Genomic DNA, 17,097 nt, shown 5'->3' with positions numbered 1-17,097 from the left:
TGTTGATGACGAGAGTGTAAGACTGTGGTATGTCACAAACTCAGAATATTAGAAGGAAAGCTACTCATCTTCTTCCTCTCAAATCTCTAATTTTCTTTATATATCTATTCTATATAAAGTGTGCCTGAGAAATTTATGGGTGACTTTTAATTTTTATTTAATAAAATAATAAAATATTATTTATATATAATAAAATAATAATAAAACAAATTCCATTAATATTTGAACTGATATTTGGGTGCCTTTTAATTTTTATTTAATAAAATAATAAAATATTATTTATATATAATAAAATAATAATAAAACAAATTCCATTAATATTTGAACTGATATTTGATGCTAAATATTCGAGAATCACAACACATTTAAAAAAAAAAAAACAACCCGAGATTTGATACTCTGAGACTCTCAATTAAAAAAAAAAGTAATATGCTCATCAAATTTGTATTTATTTTTAAACATGGTGAAAAAATGAATTATCTTTCATATTATTCAACAGAGTAAAACAAGTTTTATATTGGTTTACTATTCAACAACCTTGTCAAGAATTCTTGTAAGTTGTAACCACAAAATTGTCAAGTCAAACCAACACTTTCATTGCAATATTCACAGACTAACTACAAAATTATTTCATAGCATTTACAGAACCGCACACCCCCAATCATCTTTAATATAGACGCATCAGAAGCCAGATCATTAACCTAAATTGGTTAGTTCTATTATGTTTTGGAACAAATCGTCTATAATTAAAAAACCCATCATACTTGTATCTTGAAACATTCTTCAGGAACCAAAATTTTAAAACACAATTGTTACCTCCTTAAGGTCAACCCACTCCCAAGTCTCATTTGCTGTATTTATATCATAGACCAAAGCATGCCGGCCCTGTAAATAATAAGAAAATCAAACGTGGTTTAAATCTCAAGGCAATAGAGCCTTTTCCGTTAAATCTCAAAGATACATAAATATACAAGATAAAAAAGCCAATCTAAGAAGTGGGTGCCACGTTAAAGCTAAGGAAACATTAAGCAACTGTTAGGCTTGTTTTACAATTTATGGTGTTTTAAAAGAACATATCGAAACAGAAACACATAAAAAAACCTCCACATCATTTAATTTTTTTTAGGGTAGTGTTCAACTAGGAGATCTAACGAGTTTCGCCCCTTCGCTAATGGCTTCTAAGAGTTCAAATTCCAGTATTGTATAAATCTTCAATTTGTTCTATTTCTTATATTAAATGAAATTTTGCTACTTTTTTTTTAATTTACAACTTTATTGTCTATATATTATTAGGGACATTCATGGAAATTAGGATTTCTTTGAAATATTCAATTAATGAGCATTACTTTTTGATCATAGTGTGTTTTCCATGGCTGAAAACCTCAATAATCTCTATCATTTGATATCAAATAAAATAAAATTATCATGATGTATACATTATGGTTATTTAATGAGTAATTAGTGTGTTGAAATTGTCAAGCTGATATTTAGAATTGTTTATAATTGAATTGTTTCTTTGTCAAAATTAATATTAAGTATATTTATATGTTTATAAGTTTATCTATTTTCTCTTAGATCAATTATGCTCATATAGCAATAGAATCATACTCATATAGACATGTTATTTTCATTTTGTAATTTAGATCTTCTTAGTTATTATTTAGTTCACTTAAACCTTTTCCGATTATGCTACCTGAAGTTTTGTTTCTTTTAGGTACTTCATTACAAAGATCTGTATTACATGTATTATTTATTTTTTACTATGAGGAGGTGGATTTCTTTATTGGGAAACATATAGCGTGACAAATTATTGTTCATATATTTAAAAATTCTTTTTGATTAATGAGATTGATATATATAAATGTGTATATTGAATTCTTTATTCAAATAATTATTTTTTATTTTTACGTGATTATTTATTGTTCTTTATTCAAATAATCTCACCTAATAACTAATAATGTTTTTTCTTTAATTTTTATTGTATCACTTTCAAATAACATAGAAAAAAACTAGCATAAAATTTAGTATACGTGCCTCGCACGTAGTTTTTGCTAGTATATATATATATATAAAAAATAACTTCCTTTCGATCTCCCACTATATCTATTAGGTTCATTCTCATAACACTATTGCTATTAAATTTACAGCTATTGAATGATAATTGCATGAAAAGGAAAGAGAGTGACAAAGAAAGACCTAAAGAGTAAGGGGCTGTGTTTGGTGCCCGTTTTATGCACACTGGGAGTGACAATGGAGCAGATTATTGGGCTCCAGCTCTCGGTGGAGGAGACGACAACAACTGCAGTTTTCGGTAAACAATAAAGAAATTGGTCTGAAATGGTGGTAGCACACAAAGCGAGTTATCGAATAAAGTTTTTTTAAAACTATTATGATTGTTTATTTGTCTCATTTATGACTTGTGCAAATGAATGAGAACCTGTGCGAATGGATGTTTTGTGAATGGTTGTCTTGGTATGTGAATAATCTTTGTAAATGGAATGTGTGTGTTAAAGTCAACTTATTTTTTTGGTATACTCTGTTTAGAGTAATATGTGGTTAAATATCTAAATTTAACTTTCAGTTGCAAATAAATATCTAAGTTTAAGTTATAATTTTAGAATTTTTATAGATAGTGTCAATTAAATTTAAGTATTTATACTGTAAATTATTCTTTTATTAAATATACAATAATTTATTTTTTGCACAAGTTAAATAGATATTTTATATATTAGGTAAGATATATATCTATTCTATATAAAGTGTGCCTATATAACTGAATTCTTAGTTTATGAGAAATTCATGAGTGACTTTTTATTTATATTTAATAAAATAATAAAATATTATTTATATATAATAAAATAATAAAATAAAAATAAAACAAATCCCATTAATATTTGAACTGATATTTTATGCTAATTATTCTACGCCACCACACGAAGCCGTTCCTCAGCCTCCACCGTCACCTCCATAGCCTACAACGAGCAAGGTAAGATTTTAAATTTGATTTTAGGTTTTAGGTTCACTTGTTATGTTATTGAGAATGAAATTCCAGATTTTTTTTTTTTTTCTATTTTGTGTGATTTTGGATGTGCAGTGATTGGATTTTCTCTTAGGTGAAGCAGCAGTTTGGTAAGTTTGACACTCAAAATATTTTGCTCACACATGCACAGATACATTATGCCATTTTCCTAATTATAGCGCCTATTTATGTTTTGTTTTGCAGATCAAATTGGACTTTCACCCGAGGAAGTTATTTCAAAGATCGGTCATCGAGCTTAATCGCCAGTGAGTCTCTCATACTCTAATTTATCTGGAAATTTTACTTTTTAGGTGAATTGTTATTTTACTGATTTACCTGAGATATAAATTACAAAAAAAAAAATTGAAGTTGGGGTACGACATACTGGTAGTTTAGATATATGGGGTTACATCAAGCAGTAATTTATTTATTTATAAATTGGTAGTTTAAATATATGGGGTTACATCAAGCAGTAATTTATTTATTTATATATTTTCGACAGGTTCCATGGAAGCAATAGGAAATTCTAAGAAACAAGGTAAATATTTTGAAACCTTTGTCTATTTTAATGATTTTTTTTTATTTACTTCATTTCATATTGGGTCTTGAGATGGACTGGGCTAAATAGATAATAGTATGCATCACCATTATCCATGTACATGATATTTTATGACAATATATTCTATATGGACACTAGCCAAGATTTATTTACCAGATGCTTATTATGGATTCCTATAAACAGAAAAATTATAAAGGGCACCTACACTCAAGAGTGAGTTTTATAAATTTCCTTTGATGTTGTTTTGCAGCTGCACTTAAAAGGGTTGGTGTTGATCCTTTATACGCTCAATAAGTTATTATGTTATTAAACAAGTAGGTGTAAGAATATTTAATATACACCCATCATCATATATATACTGATGATTCCTCTTTCTCAATTATTTTTATTATTCTCAAGTTTAAAATTCTCATATTTGCCTCTTTTTGTTTCAAACTTTGCAAGCCTTTTATTTCTTATAATCGAAATCTTCGTCTTTTATTTCTTACAAATTTCGCTTAGGTGTAGCAAAAGTCAGAGGATTGGGATATTGGTCTTGAAGGTATGCATATAGGAGAAACGAAAACACCTACTGTACCCCACCAATGTGTTATGGGATCGAAGGAGATGATCAAAATATATCACCAAACTCATATATGGTTTACAAAGTTGCATTGGTCAAAGTTCATTGACTAAATCACCTATTAATGGTTTCGAGAACAATCTTAAGATAAAGTCTCCTACTTCTTCATAAGTTTTTTTTTTTTCTTTCTAAATTTGCTTTTAGTTATTTTTTGTAATAATTTAAAATAAAGATAATGATAAAGATATAGAAATGCAATTAGGCATGTAAGCATTGTATGCAAATAGACTAATGTTGGTTGGTTGGATGCAAATTTGGTTTCTCTATTAGCCATTTGTTGTGTGTACTCTCTTAATGGCAGGGAATATAATACTATTACTCAGTATGTATTTACTTATGAATTTCATATTCTTACTGATGCTATATGGGGATGGTTGGCGAGTCTATAAAATAAACTGGTATATTTTATATCTATTTGTCTTATTTTTAATTGTAAATCTGATTTACTCTCGAGGAATTCATATCTGAATTCAAAAGCCATTGCTCAAGGGAAGATTTGAACTTTAAAATTGATATGAATGATGACAGATCAATTTGAAAAGCTTCAAAATATATTGTGATATTTATATATAAAAAGTTTAGCCTTCTTCAGTTTTTATTTTTTTTTAAACAATAGTCTTCTTTAGTTTTGATTTTGTTTAAACTTGAGATATGTGTATATATTGTTGCAGTAGATTTATTCCTGGTAGAATTATACTGGACACAGTGAACTTTAATATTATATTTCTTTGATTAATGAACAACTTCCTATTGAAATTCAGTTTGTTTCTAAATTAGCTAATCAGTTGAATGTAGAAATTGTACTTAGTACTGTTCAGAATGCCAAAGAAGGTTGTAGTTGGCTTGGATACACTTACTTGTATGTTCGCATGATTCGAAATCCCACTCTCAATGGTTTGGAAAGTGACGTTCTCAAGATGGATGTGACATTGGAAGAGAGACGAGCTGGTTTGGTAAGTTTTTATCTTTTCTACATAAAACTTGTTGCTTAGTATTATTCAGGAGTAGGTTTCTTATGTAATTATACAAAAGTTCATATAATATATTATCATTATATATTTATATATATATATATATATATTAATTGGGGTTGTGTGAGTGTGTGGAATAAAAGGTTGTTGATGAGAAAAATAAAGTAGCTTGTTGTGAGGTTATTTTGTTATATTGATGCTATTCTTCGAACTCATTCCTGGTACAATTTACTTATTATATATAAATCTTACTTAATATATAAATGCCTATCTAACAGATTTTGTTATGCACTTCACAGATTGTTGTGTATTTAACAGAATATACTATTTAAAAAGTTAACTTTTAACAGACACACCCATTCCAAGTAGAGTCAAATGCCCATTCGATTAACAAAAATAACTATTATTCACAAACGAGACACTCCTTCAGAAAAGACACCCATTCCATTTAAAAAAAAAAAACCCATTATTCACAAACGATCGAGACACTCCTTCAGAAAAGACCATTAATATCCAACAAACTCAAATCAAATAAGAAGCAATTAAAAAAAAAAAAAAGCCCAAGACGTGAAGGGAACAAAATTGCATAAACCAATCATAAATACTCCAATACAATTTATACAAAGCAGCTTTATCAATATTAATTGAATAGCATATCAGGTGCCAAGATCTAGCTGATGGAAAAACATCAATTGGAGAATTATAAATCACAAATAAACAATCAAAAATCTAAAATCCTTAAAAGCATGACAATCATTAAATCGCTACCATTCTCCAATCCAACTAACAAACATTAGCATTAAACCTCAGAATCTGATGGCTGCCGTTCTTCATCTATTTTTCTGCAATTGTCTTCTTTGTTTAAGACATGTGATTCTTGTAATTTTGTGTGGATTCCCCGTGCTGTTAACCCAAATGCTCATAAGATTGCTTTATGGGCTGAATCCCTTAATTTTTCTGGTTTTCTCTCTTGAAATGCTTTCTGTGATAGCCAAAACTGATTGTTTCTTTTTTTTTTTAGTTTTGGTTTCATTTAGGTTATAAAAAAATAAATAATAAAGTTAATGAGTCAAATAAATGAAGCGGTAGTATTTTTTTTTATTATAAAAATGTAGAAACTATCAAACCAGGGGAAAAAATAAAAAGAGAATGTCAGAGATAAGAGAGATCGCTAGGAAAAAGTATTATTATTATTATTTTAAAAAAAGGGGATCGCTAAAAAAATCTAAAAGGAAGAAATTCTTATATATTGGATTATTTATACAAGTTACATATAATAATTTATTATTTTATATTATTATAAAGATAAATACAGATTTAAAATTATATATAAGCATATATAATAACTAAGGATTGGTTTCATTTACCGATAATGCTGGATTTGCAATTTTTTTTATCTTAATTCTTATTTAGTTGGTGAAAATAAAGCTATAAAAATTTTAAGTCTATACCAACACTTACGGTAATTAAATATGTATTAATAGTATTAAATATATATTAAGTATTACATTAATAAAGTACGCATTGCTAAACAACATAACCATTTTAAATATAAAAACTATCTATATTAATAAATGATTATCTCTACAACAAAAATAAAAGAATTGAAAAAAATAAACAAAATCCTAATTCAATCTAAAATATATTAACTTTCAAATACAAATTAACGATTAAACGGTTGCAATTAATATAAATAACATAGGTAATAAAATAAATTTAAGAAATATATTTAGTTGATAAATAATAAGAAAGAAATCTATCTAAACAAAATTTCAGCTTGTATTTAAATAAATAAAAGTTTGGTAACACTTTTGTGTTTTAATTTTTTAATCACAAAATGAAAGTAAAATTTTTGTTTTTAAAAAATTTATTTTTGAAAAACAAAAATGCGTTCTGTAACCACTTTTGTTTTTCAATTTTAACAACAGAAAACAAAAGTGTGTTCTGTAAAGTTCAATTTTATTTTTATTTTTTGATTTTATTTAAGTCGGGTCTAGGTCCGGGGTCGAATTAGGGTTCAAGTCAAAAGTCGGGTTTAGCGCCAGAGCCGTAGGGAGGGGATTTGGGTCCGGGTCTGGTTGTAATCTAAAAGATTGATTAAGAAAAAAAACTGTTTAAAAAAATATTGAAAGTGCTTTTTTTTTGTTTTTAAAATTTTGATTTCTAATTATAAAATTGAAAAGTAAAACAATTTTATAGAACATGTTTTTGAAAAATATTTTTACTTTTCTACTTTTAAAAACAGAAAACTGATTAAAAAAGTGTTACCAAACGCCACCTTAACTTATCAAATATTGTTACTTTTGTCGATGATGAGGCCCAAAAAAATATGATGAAAATCAATTATACTTACAATAGATATATCTTAAAATCATTCAAATGTAAATACTACAATTTACTATATTTAATTTAAAACTAATTTTCTTATATTTAATTTATTAATTTTTTGCTAAGACTTAACTTTGTCAACAACAAAAATAATTAACTTCATAATCAATTATCGACCACAACAGACAACAACAATGAAAAAAAAAAATAGTAAATCCTCAAAAAATAGGATTTGTTATAGAATAAATAATTTTTTTATTAAAAAAAAAAAGATTATAACAATATATCTTATTTTAGCATCTCTCAAGGAAGATAAAAATAAATTAAAAATAAAAAATAGAATTGCAACAAGTTATACATATCCATATGCATGTTTATCTGTTTGAGTTAGAGAAATTGTCAAGATTCAAAAAAATTCAATATTTGATGATAACCTTACAACCAACAGAGGTAAATATTTTTATTTTTTATTTTATCAAAACTATTAAAGGTAAATTAGATTCATTACTTTAAGTAAGTTAAATTTAATTAAAAATAAATTATGACTATTATACACAATTTAATTTAAACTGTAAAATTCTAGATACAAGGTAAGATTAATTTGGAAATTTTATCAGAATCATTGGAATTAAAACAAGAGAAAGTTGTTAAATCTCTGTCTTAGATAATAAATTACATATAACTAATATTTTAAAAAATAGAATAACAAACTTATCTTATGTAATATTTTTGAATGATTAAACAATTTATGTTATGAAATATATAGTAAAGGTAATAAATAATATTTCTATTTTAAATTAAACTTTTTAAATAAAAAAATTACAAAAAATAATTTTTTTTTTTAAAAAAAATACAACGTGCTTTGCACGTAGTTGCGTTCTAGTATATATTATATATGTTTAATGTTATATTATGATGATAATGTATCTTATGTCATGTTGTGCCTTTTTTTAGATACATTTGAGTGTGAAATTGATAATTTTTATTGCCGTTTGGGTATCTTAAAGTCTCATGGGCCTAATATTATGAAATGGTCCAATGGGAAAAATATGTAGTTTTTGAAAATTGTCATTTGTTTTTTATATTTTGTAATTTGCTGTAATTCTTGATACCAGTGTCTTAAGTAAAAATAATTTCAAACAATAACTAATAATATTTTTCTTCAATTATATATTGTATTATTTTTAACAATTTACTTAACACTTACTCATAAATAAATCCCAACAAAGTGAAAATCTTCAGTCAGGCTTCGAAACAATGTTTGGTAAATTGTTGTTTTGCTAGGTTTTGAGGGTTGGGGCATTGTCAATTTTGCTCTTTTTTGTTTCATTTGGATTTATGTCTGTTCTTGTTTTATGTTTGCTTGTTGGCTTTTATGTTATAATAAGGATGTCAAAGGGTGTATGTGTTAAGCACCCTTTCTGTTATAGAAATTTGGTTATCTTGCTTAGTCTGGCCTTGTTGGGACGATTTGGACTATAGCTTTCCACGACGGCATTAAAAAAATAAATGAAAATACTGTTAATTGTTCAGCCTTTCAGTTTTTTTTTTTTTCTTTTGAAATCACCTTTCAGTTTCAAGTACGACAAATGACCATCAAACTAGCGATAATATTAAGTTATGAGAAATATTATAGAACACCATTAATACCCGTTGAATTTTTTTTTTTCAATAATTGATAACCTATTGAACAATAACCTGTATGGTAATGTATTTCGAGACTTGTAATCTTCTATTTGATTCATACACACTTCATATGCGATAGCTACCCTGCCTTGAGGACCTCAAGTTGATGTAAAGTGCCAAGGAATGTGCAACAAAAACACAAATTAGAGGTACGCATTCACATTATTCTAACCTCTTAACTTATATCTCATTATAATAATAATAAAAAAATAATAATAATAACAAAACAAAATTTTCACCGCGACAAACTGCTTCATATCAAAAGGTTAAAAACAAGATCAAACTGATCTTACCTACCGTCGTCTAAAAAGTTGAATTAGTGTAACTGAGAATGATGAGGGTGACCATAGTACAAAATCCCCGGGGGTTGAAGTGGCCGGAAACTAGGAGTTGATGGGGGTTGCTGTGTTAAAAGCATAGCTTGTTGCTGCGTTATTGGCGGTGCCTGAGCCATCGCCATCTGTTGCTGCTGAGTCATTTGTAATGGCTGCTGATTAAGAGGCACCATTGGACTCACCATATGCGGCGGTGGGGGAGGAGGGGGTCCTGGGGGCAAGGGTGGAATGTTATTATAACCGTATGGGACCATGACCCCTCCAGATGGCTGCATATACTGTTGGGAACCTGGGTTTGCAACCATGTGATATTGACCCTGAGAGTTTGAGGCTTGGTTCTGCATTGTTGATTGGGGAACCAAAACTGACTGGTATGAATGATTTGGAGGGGGCGCAGTCAGCGGCTGTGCTGACACATACATATTAGGATCTGAGACTGACACGGGTTTTTCTAGTTTAGAAGCTGAATCCACACTAGAGCTTGTGGGCCCGGATGTAAATGCTCTTGACGGTGTGGAAGCCTTTGTGAGATTAGCTTTCTTGGCCTCTTCGGCAGCAAACGTAGAGAGAACAGAGCTCATAATTAATTGAGAGGAGCTTGAAGCTGCAAGCTTATCTGCAACCTCAGCTGCAATAGCTGCAGCTGACTTCTTACGTGTTTGTCCTGAAGCTGCACTTGCATCAGCAGGAGAGGGGGTAGCATTTGATGGTTTTGATACATAATCTTCATCCTCCAGCCTTTTTCGCATGTTGCTGGCTTCCTCTGCCTGTGCATGTGCTACCTACAAGTATAAATACACAATTATTAGATTTGAACAACCTCTGTGACACTATTGAGGGCATTAACTCTATGTAGTGATGGCATTTCCAAATATGTGGAAACATAAAATTGAGCTACAAAACTTTAGATTTCAGTTAGTTCGTTCACAGCTTACTACACTCCAAATCTCACAATATTGGCAGCTGTGAATAGCACCATTCAGCAAGTGCAATATACAAAGTGGCAATCATCTTTTTCCTGGTCTGTTTAAACTTTTAAAAAATTTAATACACAGCACCCGAAACAGTAAAACCATACATCAATGTAAGATACAGGACTCTAGAAAGTGTAAACAATTCCCTTTCAATAGCTCTCAGTAACATATAAATGAGCAATAATACAAACATCAAAGGATCTACTTGTCACAAACAATACCTGCATTTGTGTTCGAACATTTTCTAGTTCCGATTCCTGGGAAGAAGAAATTGGAAACGTGAGGAAACTAAAAAAATATTTTGTGCATACTTGCTAACTGCAGGTGGAAGAAAATATAAATGTGTTAAAACATAAAAGAAATAATGGTATCACCCGCTACCTGCTCATGCAAAGCATCTTTCAACTGTGATACAAGGGCTACTCTACTTGCTTCCACTGACTTCAGTTTCTCAATACACTGCTTCAAAATATTTTCTTCCTCCTCAAGTTCCTTGGCAAATGTTTTTCGCTTTGGATCCTTCGCTGACAACAATGAAACTAAGCTTTAGGGAGAAAAACACTAAAGAATCACAGAAAGGTGCAAACATTTAATAATAAAAAGCAAGCCATTGATGTTTGAGTAGAGTGAAGGTGCGGGTCACTTGAAATACCCAAAATACACTACAAAAAAACCTAGATTCAAGAGCAAATTGGATTTAAATCCGTAGTGTTTGTTAATCAAAAAACTTAAGTGCCAAAATTACTTTTTCAAGAATCATACTTCCAAACAGAGAAAAATTCAGGGAACAATCATGCAAAAAATAATATTTAAAATTACTTACTACTAGTACAGACAACTTCAACATCTTTCTCCAACCTCCTTATACGACTGACTGCAGACTTGCACTTACTCATCTCTGCATCTTCATTGGGTTGCTCACTGAGCACCAAGTGTAATGCTGAAACTATCTTTTCAGCAGAACCTCCAATAGAAAGTTTCTGGTTTAACAGAGTAACGGAAAATGTTAGAGAACATATCTTAAACCGTTTTCGGAAAATAAAAAAAGAAACATTCAACAAGGTGGAAAGGAAAACAATGGAGCAAAAACACTGTGAAAAGAAAGAAAGCCCTTGTGCTAACCGTTCTAATGGAACGAGAATCCCTTTTTACAATTTTAACAGAACGTGTGCGTTTCTTACTGCTGAACACCAAGGGCGGAGGTGCTTCTTCCCCTAGCATAACTTCTTTGAGGCTCTTTGCACGAGATCCAAATACTCTTCTTTCTTCCCATATAGCAACCTAACATATTACCACCAGCATATCATAATCCATTTCTGATTTTCTGATTCACAACATTTAAGTAAATAATAGGCAATCAACAAAGATAAACCTTCATCATTCTAATATCACACATGTTAACAACAAGATAGTTAAACTAGAAACAGATCCATTGCTTTCCAGTTAGATTCAAAACTGAAGATCCATAAAAAGAAACACCCTTAATCTTAATCGAACATAAAAAATGAGAGAATGGACTAACCAATCTGGAGACCACACTCTTTCCACGTTCATCGCCTTTGCCAAGAAGATCCTTGAGTGCAGCTGGAAGAACCTTCCAAAACTCAGAGACAAATTCATTTCCATTGCGCTTGCTGTTCTGTAGGATGTCATTTGCAAGATACAAGAGAGGAACTTTCTCTGTTATCTGTGAGCTGTGGAATTGCTTCTCCCATGTTTTGACAACCTGTTCTGCTTTGGCCCGATGAAATATACACCAATGCGATAAAGCTATATGCAAAAGTTAAGAATTTCAAATCCAAACTTAGGAAGTCGGGACAAAAGCTATATTATTATATAACAATTCCAATAAGAAGATGAAGAAGAAAGTTGAAAACCAAGGCTTATCTTTTAATTAAGACTCATATAATTCACAATCAAGTAGCGATTCGAGTGGTACTCAAAGAGAAAGAATACAGCATCATAAAGAAATCCAAACAAGTTCCTAATTCATTGCCACCGAGAAATTGAAAGAGAAAAGAAAATTAAGACCAAAGAAAAAATTAACCAAAATAAAAAAGGATACTTTCAATACACTGTTGGGTGCTGTTGAGCTTGGATAGCTTGTCTGCAAGTATCGTCTCAGTGAATACACTACTCATCCCACCTTAAAACTGCTTCCTCACCACCCAGCTCCACCCAAAACAAGAAAAAGAAAACCCTAACACACCTTGATTTATCAAATATAAACACTCAAAAACCCAGAACACGAATCAATCTCAAACCAAAAGCCCCCCAAAATTCAAGCTTCCGATGGGAAAGCGCCGCATGAAATTTGGCAAAATGTGGTGGCAGAGGAACAATGATGAGCTGAGCAATTTAAGAGGCAAGAAGTGAGCGGAAGGTAACCGAAAAAAGGACAGCGTAATGGAGTGGGATAATAGCTATTAAGGTCGAAAGGCAGAAGCTTTTTTCTTGTTAATCAGAGATTTGAAAGGAAAGAGGGAAAGTGAATTGGGGGGAGGAAACCCTTTCTAGGGTTCTGTTTGGTGTTATTGGATTGGAGGGAAAGAGGAAGAAGAGAAAGTTGTTAATTTGGTCCAGTTGGCGCAAACTCTGTGAGAAAGGAAAATGAATTCCCCAAAACGGCGCACCAGAGTTGAGGCTTACGACTTCCAGTTTTGAGTTAGAGAGAGAATTGAGAAAGACCGCACCGCATCCTCTAACCGGATTTTACCCGAAACCCGAAATCACCCTTTACCAATGGGAAAGAAAGAATGGCTCTAATTAAAAATAAAATAAGATTTTCTTTTCTTTTAAATATAAAAAATAAAAAAAAACCTGGCCTGGCTTCTATTAATGTAATGTTAATGTACTTAAGGATCTCTCTTATTTTGATTTTTTTAAAAAATAAAGCATTTTATAGATAGAGAAAAATAGATCTCGCGGTGATACATAAATTGTTAACTGGTATTGGCGATATCACAATCATACTAGTTAAGTTTTAAGTAAAAGTTCAGCTAACCACATTATAAGCTTTAAAGTTACACAGATGAGAAACTTTAAAAAAATTACAACATAATAAAAGTAAGTCTAAGACAATTACTAATATAGTTATCGAACTCCCAACATGAAGAACGACCTTTAAGAGCATTAATGACAACCTCCGGATTGCTCTTCACCACCACAAAATTGTAGCTCTTGGCTATTGCAGTCTCCACTGCAAGTAAACTGGCAGTCGCTTCGCCAATGAGGCGATCTGAGAAGGGGAACCTTTTCACAGCCACCCACACAGTCAAACCCATATGGTCACGAGCCACAACCGCCACACACATGGTCTTCCACCCAATTCTCACATCATAATTAACCTTAATCCAATCGAGTGTGGGTGGACCAACCACAAACATCATCAGAGACAGTGGATGAGAGGATGAATAAAACATAATCTACATAACAATAAGTAATCCTAGACATATTAGTATTGTGTACTTTGTCATTACGAGCTCTCCAAATCGTATCAACAATAATAGATGCATACAAGAAGACCTCATTAACATTGACTCCTTTTGAATTAAGACCCCACAGAAATTTAACACAATCCCATATCCTCACCCCTAGTATCATTAATTGGAATGAGGCCCCACAGGGACAAGCTCCATGGACTTCTTTTCTCTAGCACAAATAGGGTAAGTAGTACCTTCAATAGTCAATTGTTGCCCAAGGAATTGTTGGGGATTGTTTTACCATGATATAGATGGAAAATTTGATTATATATGCATAGTAATGGGGGAAATTATTTCCCTAAAGTTATGCATTTCAAAATTAAAAAAATATGACCACTTTACATTAAACCCTAAAATACCCCTCTCATTTTTCAAACCTCAACTCTCTATCTTCCTTTATCTCTCTCGTTGTTCTCTCACCATCTCACCCTCACTAAATCACCACCACCGAGCACCAAATCACCGCCTACCCAGACCACCTACCACCGACCATCGTAAGACGCAACTCCAATTCTTTACCACTGAGCTTCGAACGGAGATTTCGAAGGTAAGCCTTCGGATCTTTTTTTTTTTAATTTTCGTCGGATGTGATTTGGGCAAAATCTGGGTTTAGGGTTTGATTTCGTTGGGCCCGATGCAAGCCTGACACCGGTCTAATAGTATGACAGGAAAATTGAGGAAGACAAAGGCCCTATGGGTACGATGGTGAGCCCGATGCCTGTGTAAAAAAATAGAATTCAATATGGCCCAATGGGCCCGATAGTGGGCCCAATGGGGCCTGATGGCTCAACAGTGTAGTGAAATAAAAGAGAGAAGAAGAGAGAGGGGGTGATGTAAATGGGGGGTATTTTAGGGATATTATAAAATGTATCATATGTTGGGCTTTGTGCCCTAAATAAAACTCTATTTCAATGTAATCTTTATCATTCAATTATCAATAAAGAAACAGAAGTATTTCCATCACTTATTTAGTGTGTCATTTGGTTCATGTTATCATTTATATGTTTATTTGATTTATAAATTCATCCAAATCCTTATCACATTGATATTCTTGTTTATTGTGTCGTCAGCACAGTGGAAAGTAATCAAGAATATGTGATTAAATGTATTCCTAGATTTATCAGTACACAGGGTTTAACTGATATGATAATCTACAACATAGTTTTCTTGCACCTTGGATAAGTGCTATGCCCTTTCCAGGGCATTGGTTAAAGTAAAACTTGGGTTGGATTCATGGAGTATGCATTGGAAGGGACCGATATTGAACTTTGATTAGATATGATAAATTTACCATAATATTTATTCAATTCAATATCACCTAGTTAATCCTAGATCAAATGATCTTAATCCTGACATGGTTAGGTTTGATCTCAAGAGTATTATTTATGTTCTTTGTGTTGGAATTATTTTACCAGGATCTTAGATCTACTCACAAGTATGTTTATTAACATCCTAAATAAGAACTTTCTAAAACGATGAAATAAACACGTATAAAGTTTAAGAAACCTTACATTGGGTGCAGCGGAATTAAATGACTCCTTCTGTTCAGATCTCTAACCCTTGTATCCTTTCTGTAGCAACCTGGATCTCTTTCTCTGAATCCTTGATGCTGAAACTCCTTTGCTGATGATCTTTCTTCACGATCTTCCTCACTATGATTGAGGTATTGCTTGCTGTGTGTGGGCACTACTCTAATCACTAAGGTAATTTCGAAATTCAAAGGAAGAAGAGAGAGAGAGAGAGTGGCGGCCAAGGAAGAGAGAGAAGGCTCAGGTTTTTCTGATTCAGAAGTGTAATTTTCCTGAAGCCTTCACTATCTATTTATAGCATTCCACTAGGGTTAGGTTTGAATTATTTAGCATTAAAATAATGAAAATATCAGTTTAAAATGCCTACAAAAGTGGTCGGCCATGGCTTGGTGGATTTGGGCCTTACTTTTTGCAATTTTGCAATTTTAACACTTTTGTATCTGATTTTCTCAAAAATGCCAATTTTCTAATTCAACCATTTAAATGTCAATTCTAACTATTTAATAACTATAAATAATTATTAAATAATATTGTCATTTATCATATTTATTAATTGAACCATACAAAGTATCATAATTAACAAATATGCCCCTATTAACTCTTTCTTTACAATTTCGCCCTTTCTTTACAATTTCGCCCTTACTTAGTGAAAATTTCACAAATAGACATAGTCTAATTTGTGAATTATAATTGATTAATCAAAACCAATTACATGAGTCTTACAAACAATATTATCTCAACTAGTGCGGGGACCATGGGTCTATATAACCGAGCTTCCAATAAGTAGATCAAGAATTTAGCACTAAAATTCACTAACTTATTAATTCTTCGTTGAATCCATGCATAGAACTTAGAATTGCACTCTCAGTATATAGAATGCTCTATATGTTCCACCATATAGACGCATCATTAGTTATCCATTGTTATAATCCTAATGTGATCAATGATCCTCTATATGAATGATCTACACTGTAAAGGGATTAGATTACCGTAACACCCTACTATGTATTTTATCCTTAAAACACTTAACCCCGTATAAATGATATTTCAGCTTATGTGAAATGAGTACTCCACCATTTATGTTCGTTTGGTCAAGCTCGAAGGAGATCATCCTTTGCTTACTATTCGCCAGATGGAAGCTATAGATTCCATGTTTATGCTAGCGCTCCCACTCAATTGCACTACCGTGTTCCCAAAATGTACGTATCACCCTGACCTAAAAGTAGGCTTAACTAACAAATCAAAGAACACAAATAGCCTTTCAAGATTGAGCCTAATCATAACAGGATTAAGAACATTTGATCTAGGATCAACTTGGCGATATTGACTTGAATAGATTTTACGGTAAGTTTAATTAAATCTAAGTCAAAGTTCAATATCGGTCCCTTCCGATGCATACTCCATGCATCCAACCTGAGCTTTTCTTTAACCAATGTTCTGGAAAGAACATAGCATTTCTCCAAATGCAAGTAAACTCTTGTTCTAGATTATCATATCAGTAAAACCCTGTGTTTGATAAATCTAGGAAACTTTATTCACATAGTCATGTTTACTTTCCAATGTGATGACAGCACAATAAACATGATCAAGTA

General features: G+C 31.4%; 1 protein-coding gene across 1 annotated transcript; it reads right to left on the bottom strand.

Moving 5' to 3' along the window:
- Window positions 1-9,311: 9,311 nt before the first annotated feature.
- On the bottom strand, window positions 9,312-13,225 carry LOC115714094 (uncharacterized). Its single transcript, XM_030642634.2, has 7 exons — window positions 12,560-13,225; window positions 12,017-12,264; window positions 11,617-11,775; window positions 11,318-11,474; window positions 10,876-11,018; window positions 10,716-10,751; window positions 9,312-10,302 (listed from the first exon to the last, which is right to left on the bottom strand). Exons 1-7 carry the CDS (start codon window positions 12,633-12,635, stop codon window positions 9,502-9,504), a joined length of 1,620 nt encoding a protein of 539 aa, XP_030498494.1. The 5' UTR covers window positions 12,636-13,225; the 3' UTR covers window positions 9,312-9,501.
- Between the last annotated feature and the right edge of the window lie 3,872 nt (window positions 13,226-17,097).

This window comes from Cannabis sativa, chromosome 4 (assembly GCF_029168945.1).
Source record: "Cannabis sativa cultivar Pink pepper isolate KNU-18-1 chromosome 4, ASM2916894v1, whole genome shotgun sequence".
Classification (NCBI taxonomy): Eukaryota; Viridiplantae; Streptophyta; class Magnoliopsida; order Rosales; family Cannabaceae; genus Cannabis; species Cannabis sativa.
Note: the sequence above shows the minus strand (reverse complement) of the source record. Positions and strands in the feature narration are given on the sequence as shown.